The following is a 22,247-nucleotide window of genomic DNA, read 5'->3' on the forward strand; positions in this document are numbered from 1 at the left end:
TCCTCAATACACGTCGCACCAGGGTTACATGCTCGGCTCGGGAAGACGAGTACACCAGAATATCATCAATGTACACGACCACCCCTTGTCCCTGCATATCCCGGAAAATGTCGTCTACGAAGGATTGGAAGACGGATGGAGCATTCATCAACCCATATGGCATGACAAAATACTCGAAATGTCCCGACGTGGTACTAAACGCTGTTTTCCATTCATCGCCCTCCCTAATGCGCACCAAGTTATACGCGCTCCTGAGATCCAATTTTGTGAAAAAACGCGCTCCATGCAATGACTCCGTCATGGTCGCAATCAGAGGGAGTGGATAACTGTATTTCACAGTAATCTGATTGAGACCACGGTAATCAATGCACGGGCGCAACCCTCCATCTTTCTTTTTCACAAAAAAGAAACTCGAAGAGGCGGGGGAAGTGGAAGGCCGAATGTATCCCTGTCTCAAAGATTCGGCTATGTACGTCTCCATAGCTTTTCTCTCCTCTTGAGACAAAGGATACACATGGCTCCGTGGGAGCGCTGCTCCTGCCTGGAGATCAATCGCACAATCCCCCTGTCTATGGGGAGGTAACTGCGTCGCCCTAGTCTTGCTAAACACGAGAGCTAAATCCCCATATTCAGGCGGAATGTGCAGTGCGGGCACTTGGTTTGGACTTTCCACCGAAGTCGCCCCCACGGAAACACCCAGACATCGCCCCTCACACTGAGCAGACCACCCATCGAGAGCCCTCTGTTGCCACGAAATAGCAGGGTTATGGGTGCTTAACCAGGGAATTCCCAGCACCACTGGGTACGCAGGGGAGTCGATCAGATACAGCTGTATAGTCTCTTCATGACCCCCCTGCGCACACATCTTAAGTGGCGCTGTGACTTCCCTGATCAACCCCGACCCCAACGGGCGGCTATCTAAGGCATGAACGGGAAAAGGTTTGTCAACAGGTAGGAGAGGGATCCCTAACTCTAAACAAAACTTTCGATCAACAAAATTCCCAGCTGCGCCTGAATCTACTAGCGCCTTATGCTGGGAATGAGGTGCGACCTGTGGAAAACCAACAGGTATACAAAAGTGCGCAACAGAAAGCTCTGGGTAAGTGGGGCGTCTACTCACCTGGGAGGCCCCCCCAGTGCGTGGCCTGTTGTCTTCTCCCCCGGAGAACCCTCCCCAGCACCTGGCCGCAGTGTGCCCTCCACGACCGCACTTGGTGCAGGAGACAGGCCCCCTCGGGCTCTTCCTCCTCCGTTCTCTAGCGCCGGCACCCACGAGCTCCATAGGGCTCGGCTCGGAGATGCCGGAGGGCGGAATGGACGGACCCCCCTCGGGACGTCCACGGGTGGCCAGCAGGGTGTCTAAACGGATGGACATATCGACCAACTGGTCGAAAGTCAGATGGGTATCCCTGCAGGCCAACTCCCGTTGAACGTCCTCCTGGAGGCTACACCGAAAATGGTCGATGAGAGCCCGTTCATTCCACCCTGCATCCGCCGCTAGAGTCCGGTACTCCAAAGCAAACGCCTGTGCGCTCCTCCTCCCCTGTCTTAAGTGGACTAGCCGCTCCCCCGCCGCTTTGCCCTCAGGTGGATGGTCAAACACGGCCTTGAAGCGGCGGGAGAACTCGGCGTAGGAGATGGTGTTGGCGTCCATCTTCCTCCACTCCGCATTAGCCCACTCCAACGCCTTACCGGTGAGACAGGAGATGAGGGCGGAAATGCTCTCGTGTCCCGAGGGCGCCGGGTGTACGGTGGCAAGGTAGAGTTCCACTTGTAAAAGGAACCCCTGACACCCGGCAGCGGTGCCGTCGTATGCCCTCGGGAGCGAGAGCCGAATCCCACTGGGTTCCGGTAGTTGGACGTGCGGGCTGACCGATGGTGATGGTGCGGTAGGTGGGGGTGTGGGTACCCCGCTGGTCTCCCATCTATGGAGGGTGTTCATCACTCGGTCCAGGGCGTGCCCGATTTGGTTGATTCGAATCTCCTGACTACGAAGGCGCTCCTCCATGATCTGAGTGGGTACGGGTGCTCCTGCTGATTCCATAAGATGGTGTGTGATTCTGTCAGGGGTGCTGAAGGTGGGTTTGGTGAATGAATCAAGCGCAGGAGGCAAAGGTACAGTCCAAAAGACTTTAGTGCAATATCCACAAGAGAAAAGCACATAATAGCCCGAAGGCGAAAATCACGGCGCACACAGGCGTCAAATAAACGGCGCACAAACATGTGCAAACAAACCTCTCCAAAACACTGGAGGGAGGAACAAAGCTCCAACACAAAAACAGAAATGGGCAATCACACACAAACACAGACACACACAACGAGAACTAAATAGAACACTAACGAGGACTAACTAGACACAGGTGTACAACATCAAGACAAAACCAAACGAACATGAAACATAGATCGGTGGCAGCTAGTACTCCGGGGACGACGACCGCCGAAGCCTGCCCGAACCAGGAGGAGGAGCAGCCTCGGCCGAAACCGTGACACCCACTATCTAACCAGGAGACTGGTGAGCATCCAGTCCCTAAAGAAGAACAACTGGAAGCAGGCCTGTTGGGAAAGGCCCTACCAAGTCCTATTGGTCTCCGGACGGTAGGTAGCTGTCTGATTGTGGGGGCCATATTCCTAACACACTCAAACCCTCCTGATCAGCCAGAAGTAGTAGTTAACCTAACACAAGTTGATAAAATAATACCTGAGCACAGTCTACGAAGGCATAGGAGACAGCTAGACGTAGGGAAAGGGGAAGTACTAGGGACTGTAGGGAAGGACATCACCATATGTATATCACCATGTACATCCTGGGACTATGTAGTTGCTCATACCAAGCGGGGGGGGGGATATGTCAATCTCCATACACAGTTTAAGGACAGGTGTAGTATTGTGAAAGTAGGGAATTACCAGAAAATGGCAGTGCGACCCATATAAGGGTAGGTACTGTCTGAAAGTCTGAATTACGCTAAAACAGGTTACAGACCTGACAAGTGAGATATCCTCTTCAACTGGGGCACCCTATAGAGTAAACCTCTCTGAGGGAGGTAGTGAGACCGGGGCTGTGGTGAAGATAGTGCAAACTATAGACCTGAAGGAAGTAGTACAGGTGGAAACGGGGTAAATAAATCTTAACCTGTGGCTGGAATGGATTCAGTATACGGCAAGAACTATAACTAAAGAGGACTGTTATGCCTGTGGGACAGCCAAACCAAGGTTAACAACTACTCCGTTCCCCTTGACAGGCTTTAACTCTGTCAGGTTTATCCTCCATGATTAAATTGTTCAAGCCACCTGGGAATGTGGTGAAGGAGTCTTGTAGTAACTTGCACTATCTGTATCCCCCCGATAACAAAGTTACCCCGACCTAGGTTGCCTCCGTTTGAAGCCTCAGGGGATTCTCATTGTTTTTCTAGGACTAGTAAGATAGGATACAGGGTAGGGCATCTTAGCTCCTGCTCCCACACAGAGAATGTCACAACTAAATAGACCATGACTAATCTCTCCTCTTTGTTGCAGCCAGAGGATTTTAGGAACCAAAACCAGGCCCGTGCTTACATCTGATGGTTGTGTGGTGATAACAGATTGTGAACTCACCTACATACGCAAACAATCAAACCTTTCAGAGACTGGTGAGTTGTCACGTAGAAAGAGGGACCTCCTCCCGGGATCCTTTGATGAAAGGATATATATTGACGGGATAGGAGTACCTCGAGGGGTTCCAGAAGAATTCAAAGCTAGGAATCAGATCGCAGCTGGGTTTGAATCAAGTCTTTTCTGGTGGTCAACAATTAATAAAAACGTAGATTGGATAAATTATATTTACTATAACCAGCAAAGATTTATAAACCACACTCGTGATGCAATAAAGGGATTGGCTGAGCAGACAGCGGCAACTAGCTTAATGGCATGATAGAATAGAATAGCTTTAGATATGCTTTTGGATGAGCGGGGCAGAGTTTGTGTTCTGTTTGGATCTATGTGCTGTACTTTCATCTCCAACAATATAGCACCGGACGGGTCCGTGACCAAAGCGCTTCAGGGACTCACCACGCTGGCGAACGAACTGGCTGAGAACTCTGGTATTGATAGCTCCCTAAACGGTTGGTTTGATAACATATTTGGTAAATGGAAAAATATTGTTGTAACTATTCTGGGTGAAGTTATAGCTTCTACGGGTATACTTGTTCTTTGTGGATGTTGTCTTATTCCCTGTGTCTGAGGGTTGGTGAGAAAGGAGATGGAGAAGGCGGTTTTCCAACAGATGGTGAGATACGGCCCAATCCCGGACTCCGACCTAAGGAATGAAGGATATGACCTACCAGGCTTGGAGGAGTGACACCCTAGAGGGTGTCTAAAGGGGGCCAAAATGTACTTCCCTGTTTGTGTTTTATGTTTTAATAATCTTGTGTTTTGTGTTCTATTAATCCTGTGTTTTATGCTTTATTAATCAAGTTAACCATTGTGAATGTTTGTCTTTCCTTATGTGAAGGTTTGAAGTTCCTGGGTGGCTGGTAGCCAATCTAGTACAAGTTAGGTGTAGATGGAATGACTGAAGGCCTTTTTATTATCATTATTGCCTATTAATAAAAGTGTGATTATTTTTGTTTGTATTGTATTTTAATGAGTGACACCCTGTGTTTTCTTATTTTGGGTTCACACCCAGTGGGTGTGAAAAGGGGGATTGTGGGGATCTGGATGTGATACCTAGCTTAGAAAGAATGCATTAATGATTAAGCATAAAAGGTTTGTACTGTACTGATATAAATTGTTTAACCTAACAAGCTGTGATTAATGTGAGGAGCTGTTTTAGGGAGTAGGGGGAGATAAGAAATTGTGTCTCACAATACCCGAACGCTGCCTCTTTGTGATCTGTGAACCGTCCAAGGACGTGCACTGCAAAAGTGCTGACTTTCTGGATAAGTTACAAAACAACTAGACACCTGGCAACAAGGGAGCGCCAAGGGGCTGGGACCAGCCTGAGCGCCAGCAATAGGTTGGGCAAGTCTAAACCACGCTCAACCTCTACTCTGATTGGCCAGCAGGGAATGGGAACTATCTCTGTCAGAGTATTTTAAGAAGAACTCATAACAATGGCTTAGTTCTCTGAGTGCTCTGCGTGGTATTTCAGTGGACCCGTATATACGAACATCATATTTACCATTGAAGTGGTTTGCATTAATTAAAATACTAGTCTATTTTAGAAGACGTGTATTGACCTCTTTTGTTCCTAATACCAGATTTGAATTGACGCAACTTAACAATATTCACAACGCTCTAGATAACATGAAAACAGCCTAACTAGCTCAGCTAGGGCGAGTAAAATGGTCAGAGTGAGGTGTTCTCTCATTTGTGTCTGGAAGTAGCTAGCTAGCAAGTTAGTCAACTTTAGCCAGTTAGCTTGGGTGCTTGACTGCCGTTGTGAGGTCAGAACACTCTGATCAACCCTACTCCTTGGCCAGAGCATCCAGTGTGTGCTCTGAATGCTCCAAGAGTGAAACACTCTGAATTTATGAACGGGCAATCTGACAACGCTCAGAATTTACGAATGTCCAGAGCGCACTCTGAGCCCACTCTGGCACTCCAGAGGGAATTTACGAACACACCCAGTGTATGATGTGGTTAGCTAATACATAATCTAGCTAGCCCACAACGTTCTGAGAACCATATGTTTCTTAGAACTTGGTGAGAGAGTGGTTGTCCTATGGTTATTTTGCATACAACCTTCACACAAAGTTCTGGGAATGGTGCAGGATAGTTGCTTGGCTTTGGAACATTCTCAGCACTTGACAAAATAACATTACTTTCTTGGTAAATGCTCAATAATGGTTACATTTAAAGGCCAATCATGGTTATTTTTAATTATAATTTTTGGTAATGTTCTAGGTGCTTTCTCCAACTGGTTTGACATTGGGAATGTTCTCAAACAGTTCATTTAAAGTAATGTCAGAATGTTCAGAGAACATTAAACAACGTTTATCTGTGAGAATTTCAGTAAAAAGCACAAGAAAACATTAGTAATGTTCTAAGAATGTTATTTTAAACACATTCGCAGCATCAACAAAACTCTATCTATCTTGTTGAGTGTGTTCAGGTATGTTGGCCATGCCCATTAATTGGCCACACCTGCTCTTAATGAGTGCTTGTTCCTTTGAAATGGGGTCGGTTTGAATAGACTAAAATGAACAGCTGTGAATAAGTTTAAAAAAACATGGCATGCTAGCTCCATCCTGGTAGCGCAGTGACCTGTTAAGCCTATTTATTTTTAGTGGAGGGACACCACCGCTTACTGGAAATTATTTTACCCATAGTTTCCCAAACTAGGGAAGTAACCGGCTACTGAAACCAGCCCAAGGGGTAGTTTGAGACATCATTTGTAATGGTGGATTTGTTTTTTGTTGTGGTTGTTTTTTTTTGCCTTTATCAAACCGGGATTACCAGGAATACGACTTTCCCGAATTGGATACTTTGTTCGTACCCCCCAGGGCAATTGAACTTATCCCAGAGGCTGCTCCAAGACACCACCGGAGAAGAGGTATTCGGAGTGGACTTCTAGTCCGACTCAGGAGACATGCACACCATCCAACGCTTCCGAGTATATTACTCGCTAATGTTCAGTCTCTGGACAATAAAGTAGACGAACTCAGGGCGACGATCTCCTTCCAGAGACACATCAGGGACTTTAACATACTCTGTTATACGGAATTATGGCTCTCTCGGGATATACTGTCCCCATCCATACAGCCAGCTGGGTTCTCAGTACATCGCACAGACAGGAATAAATAACTCTCCGGGAAGAAGAAGGTGTATGTTACATGATTAACTACTCATGGTGTGATTGTGATAACATGCAGAAACTCTAGTCCTTTTGTTCACCCGACCTAGAATACCTCACAATCAAATGCCGACCGTATTACCTACCAAGAGAATTCTCTTCGATTATAGTCACAGCCGTGTATATTCCTCCTCAAGCCGATACCACGACGGCCCTCAAGGAACTACACTGGACTTTATGCAAACTGGAAACCACATATCCTGAGGCTGCATTTATCATAGCTGGGGATTTTAACAAAGCAAATTTGAGGAAAACGCTACCAAAGTTCTATCAACACATTGACTGAGGTATTCTCTCTGGAAAAACACTTGACCAGTGCTACTCCCCTTTCAAGATGCCTACAAGGCCCTCCCCCGCCCTCCCTTCGGCTAATCAGATCATGACTCCATTTTGCTCCTCCCTTCCTATAGGCAGAAACTCAAACAGGAAGTACCCATGCTAAGGTCTGTTAAACTATGGTCTGACCAACCGGAATCCATGCTTCAAGATTGTTTTGATCACGCGGACTGGGATATGTTCCGGATAGCCTCTGAGAATAACATTGACGTATACACGGACAGTGTGACTGAGTTCAGCAGGAAGTGTATAGGGGATGTTGTTCCCACTGTGACTATTAAAACCTACCCAAACCAGAAACCGTGGATAGTTGGCAGCATTCGCGCAAAACTGAAAGCGCGAACCACAGCATGTAACCATGGCAAGGTGACTGGGAATATGGTCGAATACAAACAGCATAGTTATTCCCTCCGTAAGGCAATCAAACAGGCAAAACGTCAGTACAGAGACAGTGGAGTCACAATTCAATGACTCAGACACGAGACGTTTGTGGCAGGGGAAGAGAAAACCAGCCATGTCGTGGACACCGACGTCTTGGTCCCGGACAAGCTAAACACCTTCTTCGCTAGCTTTGAGGATAACACAGTGCCACCAACGCGGCCCGCTCCCAAGGACTGAGGGCTCTCGTTCTCAGTGGCCGAAGTGAGTAAGACATTTAAGCGTGTTAAACCTTGCAAGGCTGCCAGCCTAGACGGCATCCCTAGCCGCATCCTCAGAGCCTTCATCACCATAGTACCCTCCAAGCTCATCATTAAGCTTGGGTCCCTGGGTCTGAACCCCGCCCTGTGTAACTGGGTCCTGGACTTCCTGACGTGCTGCCCCCAGGTGGTGAAGGTAGGAAACAACATCTACACTTTGCTGAACCTCAATACAGGGGCCCCACAAGGGTGCATGCTCAGCCCCCTCCTGTACTCCCTGTTCACCCATGACTGCGTGGACACGCACGCCTCCAACTCAGTCATCAAGGTTGCAGACGACACAACAGTAGTAGGCCTGATTACTAATGTTAAGTTGCGTCAATTCAAATCTGGTATTAGGAACAAAAGAGGTCAATACACGTCTTCTAAAATAGACTAGAATTTTAATTAATGCAAACCACTTCAATGGTAAATATGATGTTCGTATATACGGGTCCACTGAAATACCACGCAGGGCACTCAGAGAACTGATCCATTGTTCTAAGTTCTTCTTCAAATACTCTGACAGAGATAGTTCCCGCTCCCTGCTGGCCAATCAGAGTAGAGACTGAGCGCGGTTTAGACTTACTCAGCCTATCGTTGGCGCACAGGCTGGTCCCAGTCCCTTGGCGCTTCACTGTTGCACACTGTTGCCAGGCATAAGTTGTAATCATCACAACTTGTAGAGTCAGCACCTTTTTGCAGTACACGTCCTTGAGCGCGGTTTAACAAAGAGGCAGTGTGTATGTGTCTGTGAGAAATACAAGTCTGTCTCACCCTACTCCCTAACATTCCTCACATGAATCACAGCTTGTTATGTTAAACAATTTATATCAGTACAGTACAAACCTATTATGTTTAATCATTAATGCATTATTTCTAAGCTAGGCATCACATCCAGTTATAAGAAAATAGATCCCCACACTAATAATGACGAGACACCCTCCAGGGAGGAGGTGAGGTCCCTGGTGGAGTGGTCCAGGAAAATAACCTCTCCCTTAACAGCAGCCTCTAAGGTGCAGGGTTATGTAACCGGGTGAAAGCCGCCTAGTGATGGCTATTTAACAGTCTGATGGCCTTGAGATAGAAGCTGTTTTTCAGACTCTCGGTCCCAGCACCTGTACTGACTTTGCCTTCTGAATGATAGCGGGGTGAACAGGCAGTGGCTCGGGGGGTTGTTGTCGTCCTTGATTATCTTTTTGGCCATCCTATGACATTGGATGCTGTAGGTGTCCTGGAGGGCAGGTTGTTTTCCCCCGGTGATGCGTTGGGCAGACCGCACCCCCATTTGGAGAGCCCTGCGGTTGAGGGCGGTGCAGTTGCCATACCAGGCGGTGATACAGCCGGACAGGATGCTATCAATTGTGCATCTGTAAAAGGTTGTGAGGGTTTTAGGTGCCAAGCCACATTTCTTTAGCCTCCTGAGGTTGAAGAGGCGCTGTTCTGCCTTCTTCACCACACGGTCTGTGTGGGTGGACCATTTCAGACACAGGGGTTAGATATGTGTAAAAAACTAAACAAAAATATTTACTGAGGTAGATATAGGAGACACTTAAAAACCTTGTTTCTTAAGATTTAGTTTTGGACTGACCTTTTTGCCATTTATGAATGTGTTATTCAATGCGTTTCTATGGACTATAGTAGTAAAGGTCAAATTCAATAATAAATAACCTATAGGAAGAGTCTTGGTGGTTCCAAACTTCTTCCATTTAAGAATGATGGGGGCCACTGTGTTCTTGGGGACCTTCAATGCTGCAGAAATGTTCTGGTATATTTCCCCAGATTTGTGCCTCAACACAATCCTGTCTCGGATCTCTACAGACAATTCCTTCGACCTCATGGCTTGGTTTCTGCTCTGACATGCACTGTCAACTGTGGGACCTTGTATAAACAGGTGTGTACCTTTCCAAATCATGTCCAATCAATTGAATATACCACAGGTGGACTCCAATCAAGTTGTAGAAATATCTTAAGAATGATCAATGAAAACAGGATGCAACTGAGCTCAACTTTAGGGTCTCATAGCAAAGGATCTGAATACTTAAGTAAATAAGGTATTTATGTATTTATTTACTTTATTAAATTTGCAAACATTTCTAAAACCTGTTTTTGCTCTGTCATTATGGGGTATTCTGTGTAGATTGATGAGGATAAAAAAATTAATAGAATAAGCCTGTAACGTAACAAAATGTGGAAAAGTCAAGGGGTCTAAAATTCTTTCCGAATGCACTGTATACTACTATACCATAACACATATTTTATACTAAACAAAAATATAAACGCAACATGCAATAATTTCAAAGATTTACTGAGTTACAGTTCATATAAGGAAATCAGTCAATTCAAAATAAACAAATTAGGCCCCAATCTATAGATTTCACATGACTGGACAGTGGTGCAGCCAACAGGTGGGCCTTGGAGGGCAGACTTGGCAGCCTGGCCCACCCACTGGGGAGCCAGGCCCAGCCAATCAGAATACGTTTTTCCCCACAAAAGGGCTTTATTAAAGACAGAAATACACCAAGCGTGATTCATCACTCCAGAGAACTGCCGGCAAGCTTTACACCACTCCAGCCAACTCTTGGCATTGCGTGCGGCTGCTCAGCCATGAAAACCCATTTCATGAAGCTCCCGACAAAATGTTATTGTGCTGATGTTGCTTCCAGAGGTAGTTTGGAACTCGGTAGTGAGTGTTGCAACCGAGGACAGACGCTACGCGCTTCAGCACTCGCAGGTCCCGTTCTGTGAGCTTCTGTGGCCTACCACTTCGCGGCTGAGCCGTTGTCTATATAAGGTCCCACAGTTGACAGTGCTGGTCAGAGCAAAAACCAAGCCATGAGGTCGAAGGAATTGTCCGTAGAGCTCCGAGACAGGATTGTGTCGAGGCACAGATCTGGGGAAGGGTACCAAAAAAATTATGCAGCATTGAAGGTCCCCAAGAACACAGTGGCCACCATCATTCTTAAATGGAAGAAGTTTGGAACCACCAAGACTCTTCTTAGAGCTGACCGCCCGGCCAAACTGAGCAATCGGGGGAGAAGGGCCTTGGTCAGGGAGGTGACCAAGAACCCGATGGTTACTCTGACAGAGCTCCAGAGTTCCTCTGTGGAGATGGGAGAACCATCCAGAAGAACAACCATCTCTGCAGAACTCCACCAATCAGGCATTTATGGTAGAGTGGCCAAACGGAAGCCACTCCTCAGTAAAAGGCACATGACTGCCCACTTGGAGTTTGCCAAAAGGCATCTAAAGGACTCTCAGACCATGAGAAACAAGATTCTCTGGTCTGACGAAACCAACATTGAACTCTTTGGCCTGAATGCGAAGCGTCACATCTGGAGGAAACCTGGCACCATCCCTACAGTGAAGCATGGTGGTGGCAGCATGCTGTGGGGATGTTTTTCAGCGGCAGGGACTGGGAGGCTAGTCAGGATCGAGGGAAAGATGAATGGAGAAAAGTACAGAGAGATCCCTGATGAATAAGGCGGCAGGTAGCTTAGTGGTTAAGAGCGTTGTGCCAGTAAACGAAAGGTCGCTGGTTCTAATCGCTGAGCCGACTAGGTGAAAAATCTGTCTTTGCCCTTGAGCAAGGCACTTAACCCTAATTGTTCCTGTAAGTCGCTCTGGATAAAAGCGTCTGCTAAATGACTAAAATGTAAATGTAATGAATGTCCTTGAGTTGCCCAGCCAGAGCCCGGACTTGAACCCGCTCGAACATCTCTGAAAATAGCTGTGCAGCAACGCTTCCCATCCAACTTGACAGAGCTTGAGAGGATCTGCAGAGAAGAATGGGAGAAACTCCCCAAATACAGGTGTGCCAAGCTTGTAGCTTCATACCCAAGAAGACTCGAGTCTGTAATCCTTGCCAAAGGTGCGTCAACAAAGTACTCAGTAAAGGGTCTGAATACTTATGCAAATGTTTTCTAAAAACTTGTTTTTGGTTTGTCATTATGTTGTATTGTGTGTAGATTGATGAGGATTTATTTTGTTTTATCCATTTTAGAATGTAACGTAACAAAATGTGGAAAAAGTAAAGGGGTCTGAATACTTTCCGAATGCACTGTATAGTTATGGTGTTAAACAAGGCCAAGGACGCCTATATCTTTGTAGTGACTGGGTGTCTTGAGACACCATCCAAAGTGTACTAAAGAACTTCACCTTGCTCAAAGGGATATTCAGCATCTGCTTTTCTTATTTTGATTAATCTACCAATCGGTGCTCTTCTTAGCGAGGCTTTGAAAAACCCCCCTGGTCTTTGTGGTTGAATCTGTGCTTGAAATTCACTACTGGATTGAGGGACCTTACAGATAATCGTATGTGTGAGGTACAGAGATGGGGTAGCCATTCAATAATCATGTTAACAACTATTATTGAACACAGAATGAGTCCATGAAACGTATTATGTAACTTGTTATTAAGCACATTTTTACTCCGGAACATATCCCAGTCCGTGTGATCAAAGCAATCGTGAAACATGTATTCCAATTGATCAGACCAGCGTTGAATAGACCTTAGTATGATTACTTCCTATTTGAGTTTCTGTCTATAGGAAGGGAGGAGCAGAATGTAGTCGTGATCTGATTTGCAGAAGGAAGGGCCTTGTAGCCAAGATATATTTTCTATAAGAGAAACTGTTATGTTTCTCATATGTCACATGCACTTATTTAAATATTTTTTAAAGACTTCATAATTGGCAGTGTACAAGAAAAATAAAACAATTGAGCATCACACAACAGAAACCTTAAACTAGAATGACACTCAGTAACGGTTTCACGAAAAGAACTGTGTGCAAACCACACCCCCAAATATTCTAATGTTGGGCTTGTTATGGGCTTGCCTGTGTCAGGCTGGTGTGGGCTAGCCCGTGCTGGGCCTGGTGTGGGCTAGCCTGTGCTGGGATTGGTGTGGGATAGCCTGTGTTAGGCTGTTGTAGGCTAGCCCATGTCGGGCTGGAGTGGGCTTGGTGTGGGCTATCCCATGCTGGGCCTGCCTGTGTTGGGCTGTTGTGGGCTTGGTGTGGGCTAGCCCGTACCCACCTTGCCCACCGAATACCCACATCGGGCCAATGGGGTCATGTTTGCTGGGAAGTTGCAATCTGCATTATCAAATCAACCTATCTGATTCATATAACCATTCTCCTTCACAGAAATAATATCTGGTGCTACCATCACCACTACCCCAAACCCTCCAATCTTCAAGGGGAGTTCTATCACCTTAACCTGTGATGCTTCTGGCTTCATCATCAACAGAGAGTGGATGAAGGATAGTCAGCCTCTGTCTGCTGGTGGCAACATAACCATCTCTGAGGATAATAAGACCTCATCTATCAATCCTGTGAATAAAGGTGATGCTGAGAAATACCTGTGTAAACTCCCCAACCCAGTCAGCTCTGCTGAGGCTGAATACAGTCTGACTGTAAACTGTAATTAGTCTGCTATAAGCCTGAGGTTAAGTTCATACTGCATTTTCACTATTTATGTGTTACAATCTGACCATCACAGAAAATGTTGTGGAAAGAAAGATATTATAGAGGGTAATTGGACATGTAAGAATGCATTCCATTGTTATGTGGATAAATGTACCTGTGTGTTCTTGTTATAGTTGTTGTTATATTGTGTTTATGAAACACAATATTTCAAGAAGACATTTCATCTACTGACAACCATCCTGATCCCAACTTCACACTGATTACCAGCTAATAAAGACATAGTCATGTCTTCCTGCTGATCTCTGTGTTACAGATGGACCTGAGAAGGTAGGTATCATCAACAGCCCAAATGAAATAGAAGTAGGACAGAAGTTTACATTGACCTGCTCTGCTGACCCCATACCCACTGCTAGTTACACCTGGATGCACAATGGAACAGAAATACCTGGACATTCACCTGAGTCACCAGTTCACTAAGGAGAAGAGTGAATACTCTGACAGTGGGGATTACACATGTACAGCAACAAATTATTTAACTGGAATTGAAACAAAATCTCCAGTCCATAAATTATCAATAAAAGGTCAAGTTAGCAGAGGCTGTAGAGAAAATATGAAGATAGTAAGTTGATAGCATTTACATTTTTGGGAAACTTGATACAGTGGGGAAAAAAAGTATTTAGTCAGCCACCAATTGTGCAAGTTCTCCCACTTAAAAATATGAGAGAGGCCTGTAATTTTCATCATAGGTACACGTCAACTATGACAGACAAATTGCGGAAAAAAATTCCAGAAAATCACATTGTAGTATTTTTAATGAATTTATTTGCAAATTATGGTGGAAAATAAGTATTTGGTCACCTACAAACAAGCAAGATTTCTGGCTCTCACAGACCTGTAACTTTTTCTTTAAGAGGCTCCTCTGTCCTCCACTCGATACCTGTATTAATGGCACCTGTTTGAACTTGTTATCAGTATAAAAGACACCTGTCCACAACCTCAAACAGTCACACTCCAAACTCCACTATGGCCAAGACCAAAGAGCTGTCAAAGGACACCAGAAACAAAATTGTAGACCTGCACCAGGCTGGGAAGACTGAATCTGCAATAGGTAAGCAGCTTGGTTTGAAGAAATCAACTGTGGGAGCAATTATTAGGAAATGGAAGACATACAAGACCACTGATAATCTCCCTCGATCTGGGGCTCCACGCAAGATCTCACCCCGTGGGGTCAAGATGATCACAAGAACGGTGAGCAAAAATCCCAGAACCACACGGGGGGACCTAGTGAATGACCTGCAGAGAGCTGGGACCAAAGTAACAAAGCCTACCATCAGTAACACACTACGCCGCCAGGGACTAAAATCCTGCAGAGCCAGACATGTCCCCCTGCTTAAGCCAGTACATGTCCAGGCCCGTCTGAAGTTTGCTAGAGTGCATTTGTATGATCCAGAAGAGGATTGGGAGAATGTCATATGGTCAGATGAAACCAAAATATAACTTTTTGGTAAAAACTCAACTTGTCGTGTTTGGAGGACAAAGAATGCTGAGTTGCATCCAAAGAACACCATACCTACTGTGAAGCATTGGGGTGGAAACATCATGCTTTGGGGCTGTTTTTCTGCAAAGGGACCAGGACGACTGATCCGTGTAAAGGAAAGAATGAATGGGGCCATGTAACGTGAGATTTTGAGTGAAAACCTCCTTCCATCAGCAAGGGTATTGAAGATGAAACGTGGCTGGGTCTTTCAGCATGACAATGATCCCAAACACACCACCTGGGCAACGAAGGAGTGGCTTCGTAAGAAGCATTTCAAGGTCCTGGAGTGGCCTAGCCAGTCTCCAGATCTCAACCCATAGAAAATCTTTGGAGGGAGTTGAAAGTCTGTGTTGCCCAGCGACAGCCCCAAAACATCACTGCTCTAGAGGAGATCTGCATGGAGGAATGGGCCAAAATACCAGCAACAGTGTGTGAAAACCTTGTGAAGACTTACAGAAAACGTTTGACCTGTGTCATTGCCAACAAAGGGTATATAACAAAGTATTGAGAATCTTTTGTTATTGACCAAATACTTATTTTCCACCATAATTTGCAAATAAATTCATAAAAAATCCTACAATGTGATTTTCTGGATTTTTTTTCCTCATTTTGTCTGTCATAGTTGACCTGTACCTATGATGAAAATTACTGGCCTCTCTCATCTTTTTAAGTGGGAGAACTTGCACAATTGGTGGCTGACTAAATACTTTTTTTCCCCACTGTACAAGATGATTCAGTCATATTAATTTTGCATTTCAAACCTTTTTTGAAATAGTGCCTTTAGTTGTCTTTGTTATGTTGTAATTGTTACCCATTTGTACTGTATTGTGCAGTACTGCCTGTTCACTGTGTAGCCTTTCATCTCTGCATGGTTCTTTCTCTTGTCATTGGAGTGTTGCTGGTTGCAGGAGTGGCAGTTGGTGTTGCAATGTTCTTCATCAGGAAAACTGGGTGAGTTAAGAAACTTTTAATTCAAACAAGTGTCTCTTCTATCACTATAGTTAGTAGAAAATGTAGGTTCTATTTTTACATTGATCAAAACTGGTCACAAAGAGGGCCTGTGTATTTCAAAAGCACTGTATATTATGTTCTTATAACTTCACTGTAAACTGTTAAAAGCACTGTAATATTATCTTCTTATAATTTTCTAGACAGCAACCTTTCTATGTTTATTTTTTGTTTTATATAGAACCAATGCTGAGCCAATGCATCAAGGTGGTGAGCAGACTGTATCTCCAATCTTACAGGTCATTATGGGAAATCTAATGAATCATGTTTTTTAAATGTTGATTTTCTAAACATTTACATTTGAATTTTAGTCAATTAGCAGACACTATTATCCAGATCTACTAACAGTTTCCACAAATAATTTAAATGGATTCAGACAAATGACATGATATAGTACAACACCACTATGTCTTAATAATGTAACCACTAATGCTTAATACTGTAATAATGCTTATGCAGAAAAATGCAGACAAGATATCAGCATTTATAGAACCCCTCTATTTGTGTATCTCTTACAGGCTCTCAACAACCTGTATATGAGAACCCATCACCTGTACATGAGAACCCATCACCTGTGTATAAGAACCCATCTCCTGTATATGAGAAGCCATCACCTGTGTATGAGAACATATCAACTGTGTATTAGAACCCATCACCTGTATATGAGAACCCATCAATCTCCACCTCTACCCCTGACAGTAAATATGACATTTACATTTTAGTCATTTAGCAGACGCTCTTATCCAGAGCGACTTACAGTACTGGCCCCCCGTGGGAATCAAACAAACAACCCTGGCATTGCAAACGCCATCCTCTACCAACTGAGCTACATCCCTGCCAGCCTTTCCCTCCCCTACCCTGGACGACACTGGGCCAATTGTGCGCCGCCCCATGGGTCTCCCGGTCGCGGCCGGCTACAACAGAGCCTGGAGTGCCTTAGACCACTGCGCCACTCGGGAGAGGCAGTTCACCTTTGATGTGTCTGTGGACATTTTTTATTCTACTACAGTCTTACTGTAAAAAACAAGATTACTTTGCTTAACAGGATGTACATGTTATGATGAGTTTCTCTGGCATTAAGTAATTCAGTATGCAAGAAGATAGGTAAACACTTAGATGGAGAGTTGATACAATGTATTTAATACACGGTACCGGATTCAGCATAACGAACGGCACTTGAGTTGCCCCTCGTTATCTGAATGAAAGGCATACAAAATATCTCTGTTTATATACTGCTTTGCAAGCTAATTCTATCCAACAGTTGCCAAACATTATTGAGTGTCACTCCTCACCAAAATAGTATCACCCTACAGTGAGGGAAAAAAGTATTTGATCCCCTGCTGATTTTGTACGTTTGCCCACTGACAAAGAAATGATCAGTCTATAATTTTAATGGTAGGTTTATTTGAACAGTGAGCGACAGAATAACAACAACAAAAATCCAGAAAAACACATGTCAAAAATGTTATAAATTGATTTGCATTTTAATGAGGGAAATAAGTATTTGACCCCCTCTCAATCAGAAAGATTTCTGGCTCCTAGGTGTCTTTTATACAGGTAGCGAGCTGAGATTAGGAGCACACTCTGAAAGGGAGTGCTCTAATCTCAGCTTGTTACCTGTATAAAAGACACCTGTCCACAGAAGCAATCAATCAATCAGATTCCAAACTCTCCACCATGGCCAAGACCAAAGAGCTCTCCAAGGATGTCAGGGACAGGATTGTAGACCTACACAAGGCTTGAATGGGCTACAAGACCATCGCCAAGCAGCTTGGTGAGAAGGTGACAACAGTTGGAACGATTATTCGCAAATGGAAGAAACACAAAATAATGTCAATCTCCCTCGGCCTGGGGCTCCATGCAAGATCTCACCTCGTGGAGTTGCAGTGATCATGAGAATGGTGAGGAATCAGCCCAGAACTACACGGGAGGATCTTGTCAATGATCTCAAGGCAGCTGGGACCATAGTCACCAAGAAAACAATTGGTAACACACTACGCCGTGAAGGACTGAAATCCTGCAGCGCCCGCAAGGTCCCCCTGCTCAAGAAAGCACATATACAGGGCCGTCTGTAGTTTGCCAATGAACATCTGAATGATTCAGAGGAGAACTGGGTGAAAGTGTTGTGGTCAGATGAGACCAAAATGGAGCTCTTTGGCATCAACTCAACTCGCCGTGTTTGGAGGAGGAGGAATGCTGCCTATGACCCCAAGAACACCATCCCCACCGTCAAACATGGAGGTGGAAACATTATGCTTTGGGGGTGTTTTTCTGCTAAGGGGACAGGACAACTTCACCACATCAAAGGGACGATGGACGGGGCCAGGTACCGTCAAATCTTGGGTGAGAACCTCCTTCCCTCAGCCAGGGCATTGAAAATTGGTTGTGGATGGGTATTCCAGCATGACAATGACCCAAAACACACGGCCAAGGCAACAAAGGAGTGGCTCAAGAAGAAGCACATTAAGGTCCTGGAGTGGCCTAGCCAGTCTCCAGACCTTAATCCCATAGAAAATCTGTGGAGGGAGCTGAAGGTTCGAGTTGCCAAACGTCAGCCTCAAAACCTTAATGACTTGGAGATGATCTGCAAAGAGGAGTGGAACAAAATCCCTCCTGAGATGTGTGCAAACCTGGTGGCCAACTACAAGAAACGTCTGACCTCTGTGATTGCCAACAAGGGTTTTGCCACCAAGTAATAAGTCATGTTTTGCAGAGGGGTCAAATACTTATTTCCCTCATTAAAATGCAAATCAATTTATTTTAACATTTTTTACATGCGTTTTTCTGGATTTTTGTTTTGTTATTCTGTCTCTCACTGTTCAAATAAACCTACCATTAAAATTATAGACTGATCATGTCTTTGTCAGTGGGCAAACGTACAAAATCAGCAGGGGATCAAATACTTTTTTCCCTCACTGTATATGGTATCATGTTGCTAGTCAGGACATTCCATCACGTACTCCTTCTAAGATTAGCACCAGTGGCCCCCCAGCTATCTTGGCATGCATATCTTCTGGCAACCACCAGTTACAGAAATAAATACATGGAATGTCCTCATCCTCAAAATCCTATGCAGCTCACAATATCAAACATGAACAAATCCTGTATAAAAGATGTAATATCAGTACAGTGTGAAAAAATACTGTATGCAAAGACTGTTTGCCTATGATAGTGTAATCCAGGAAGTTTTACTTTTGACTGAATGACAGCGATTCAGTCTTTGGAATATTGACCTTATTCATTAACATATGATCGCTTTAAACATTTGTTCAGGACACTGAGGTTTTATATTTTGTCATGGCAACTGTTGAAGTGACTGTTCCTTCTATGTAATGCCTTTTTTAATTTAATCTTTTATCCCAAATTATGAAATGCAGGACTTCAAGAGTAACTATGATACTAAGAAAATGGTAACTTTGCATTGGATATACCATATGGCGGCACCATTTGTTTGAAATGCTGTCCAAAATTGTATGTGTTGTTTGTAAAGTCTTTATGTTGTGTCATTGCTGATAAATGGAAGTTAATGTTCCTTTCTTTTCTCCTTCACCTTCAATGGAACATTAAGAGAAGTCAATGGAAAATACCTCCATTCAACCATCATTCTCCAGTTCCATCATCAACACATAGAAAACCTGCATGATAACACCCAGTGTGTATCTGTAATATAATGCACATAATCAATAAATATATCTTATGTTTGATAATCTGCTTTATTGTGTACTTTATTCATATTGAAAAACAAAACCTTGTTAAGTAAAGTAGATAACAACAATACAGTAACTGATCAAAGCATGTGGAGGATGTAATGTTAACAATATAATGTAAATAGTCAACACAAGTATTTATAGAACACTGTATTGTGAAGTGTGGAGTCAAAAATGCAAAGATGCTTGAGTTTTTTATTGCTTTACATGATTTAAAAACACAATTAATAATAACGATTGCCATCTTTAGCCCCATTAACTTTGCTGTCCTTTGTGTCAAATGGGATGTTGATTTCAGATAATTCATTCATACAAAACTGGGTGTTGGTTCTAAGTGATCCTACAGTGATGTCAGTGTTAGAGAAGGAGTATACAGTGCATTCAGAAAGTATTCAGACCCCTTGACTTTTTCCACATTTTGTTACGTTACAGCCTTATTCTAAAATGTATTAAATCGTTTTTTCCCCTCATCAATCTACACACAATATCCCATAATGACGAAGCAAAAACAGGTTTTTATGAATTTTTGCCCATTTATAAAAAATGAAAAAATGAAATATCACATTTACATAAGTATTCAGACCCTTTACTCAGTACTTTATTGAAACACCTTTGGCAGCCATTACAGCCTAGAGTCTTCTTGGGTATGACGCGACAAGCTTGGCACACCTGTATTTGGGGAGTTTTTCCCATTGTTCTCTGCAGATCCTCTCAAGCTCTGTCAGGTTGGATGGGTAGCGTCGCCGCACAACTATTTTCAAGTCTCTCCAGAGATGTTAGATTGTGTTCAAGTCCGGGCTCTGTCTGGGCCACTCAAGGAAATTCAGAGACTTGTCCCGAAGCCACTTCTGCATTGTCTTGCCTGTGTGCTTAGGGTCATTGTCCTGTTGGAAGGTGAACCTTCGCCCCAGTCCAAGGGGTCCAAGGTGCTCTGGAGTAGGTTTGATTGGTGGGGACCAAAGTCCACTATGTTTATCAGTCAAAGCATGCAAAGCAAGAGAGGGCAACATTGTTACCAGGCTCAGTAAATGGAAAACCCCACACTGCTTCCTTATTTGTTTTAGTTGAGGTGGAGTGTAGTATGTTAATTTGTTCCTTCATGCAACGATGTAACTCATTAAAATATTTTATCTCAATATTTCTTCCTCATATCAAGTTACTGTAGACCGCTTTTATTGCAGCCCTATCTTCTACATAATACTTATTTGTAGAGACAGAGCTACATTCTGAATCACAGACATTTGATACAGAAGAGATGGTGGCAGCTGCAGTCGTCTTTCTTACCATGGCAATACTCTCAGGTGAGACCTTATCTGCTGCACTCAATAAAATACAGCCACACATAGGTTCACTAAAAGCACCAACATGAGGTTAATTTTGACACCAAGGGGTAAAACATTTCATAATTTCTAAACCCTTTTTGGATTCTTCTGAAATTTTAGGACCATGATTTCTGTGTTAATGTAATAAATTCTACTCCGCTTCCATGACAGTAGGAATTGTTCTTCAATCAATAGCAGGTTCTTTGTCAATAGTCATAGACGTAGTTTCAATTATGTTCATATCCATCTCTAAGGCCATACACATTTAATTAAATTGCTGTCACACCTTGTCCATAGACTGCTTACAAGGTAAATAAATTAATGTCATTTTGTAATTTGGGTGAACTATCCCTTTAAGGTGGTGACACGTATTCTCGTTAGTCCTTCTTAATATTTGCTTGCACAAAATATAATTATTCTACTGGGCACAATGGCTTCTACAGTGACTTCCAAAATTGCCTTGGTAAAATAATTATTCTGTAAGAACTATAAAAACCCATTTGAAAACTTTCCACTACAATCTTTGTCTGCAGAAATGTGGTGTCCCTCTTACAGTGAGTATACCCATATTCAGAAAACACTCATGTTTGAACCAGCTGAACTTTGCTCTTCTGAAATCTGATATGTCTTTGATTACAGCATTTTGTGTTTGTTTTGGAGACATGATAATCATGCCCTGTTATTGTTTCCTCAGGATATTGTGCTGGTCTAGGAGTGCTTCCACCTGGACCCGTGAATGGAACATTGGGAGGAAATGTGATTTTCAAAACCACCATCAATCCAACCACACTTATTTTCATTGCCTGGACCTTTGGTGCTCCCCCTGTTTCCATTGTTAACTTTGCCAGCTCTGATGGTACTTTGACTGGAGAGGGATATGTTGGTAGGATCAGTCTGGACAATAGCACTGGATCTCTGGAGCTCAGGAAACTGACCCTGAATGACAGTGGAACATTCAGAGTGAGCCTAAGAAAGGCTGGTGTTATCAATCTGGGATCTACGTCACTGAATGTTTATGGTGAGTTCCAAATGTTGCAGGGTAAGCTATGTACATAAAGTTACGTTCACTAACGTTACGTTCACGCAGGGCAATATTTTGAGAACAATTGTCACAATGCGTGGTTAACTGCACCGTCAGTGTTTTCTTTGATCAAGTGTCAAACTAGTTAAGACGATCTAAGCAAGGCTGGCTGAGGTCCCTAAGGTTGAGATACCGTATGAAAACAACCGCTCACTCATTTAGGTCAACTACCAATTCTGGGTCAACACTTGGCGTTTTAAATGGTTTTGAGCATTATTGCAACATAGGCTGAACAGAATATTCTATAATTTTACAATTTACCTTTTGAAATGGTATGTTTTAGTTTTTCCCATGTCATGAGAGGATTGTTCTTAGGTTGTAC

At 43.8% G+C, this 22,247-nt stretch overlaps 1 protein-coding gene across 3 annotated transcripts in view; it reads left to right on the forward strand.

The window, feature by feature from the left end:
• The first annotated feature begins 20,581 nt into the window (after positions 1-20,581).
• The window catches only part of LOC121542881 (carcinoembryonic antigen-related cell adhesion molecule 1-like), a 109,362-nt gene continuing 107,696 nt past the window's right edge, over positions 20,582-22,247 (forward strand). For all 3 annotated transcript variants that reach the window (XM_045208389.1, XM_045208388.1, XM_045208391.1), the window contains exons 1-2: positions 20,582-20,823; positions 21,539-21,862. In XM_045208389.1, the coding sequence (XP_045064324.1) occupies positions 20,778-20,823; positions 21,539-21,862 (370 nt within the window). In that variant the 5' untranslated portion in view covers positions 20,582-20,777. The remainder of the gene's footprint in view (positions 20,824-21,538; positions 21,863-22,247) is intronic.

The sequence above is a fragment of the Coregonus clupeaformis genome, chromosome 28, assembly GCF_020615455.1.
Source record: "Coregonus clupeaformis isolate EN_2021a chromosome 28, ASM2061545v1, whole genome shotgun sequence".
NCBI lineage: Eukaryota > Metazoa > Chordata > Actinopteri > Salmoniformes > Salmonidae > Coregonus > Coregonus clupeaformis.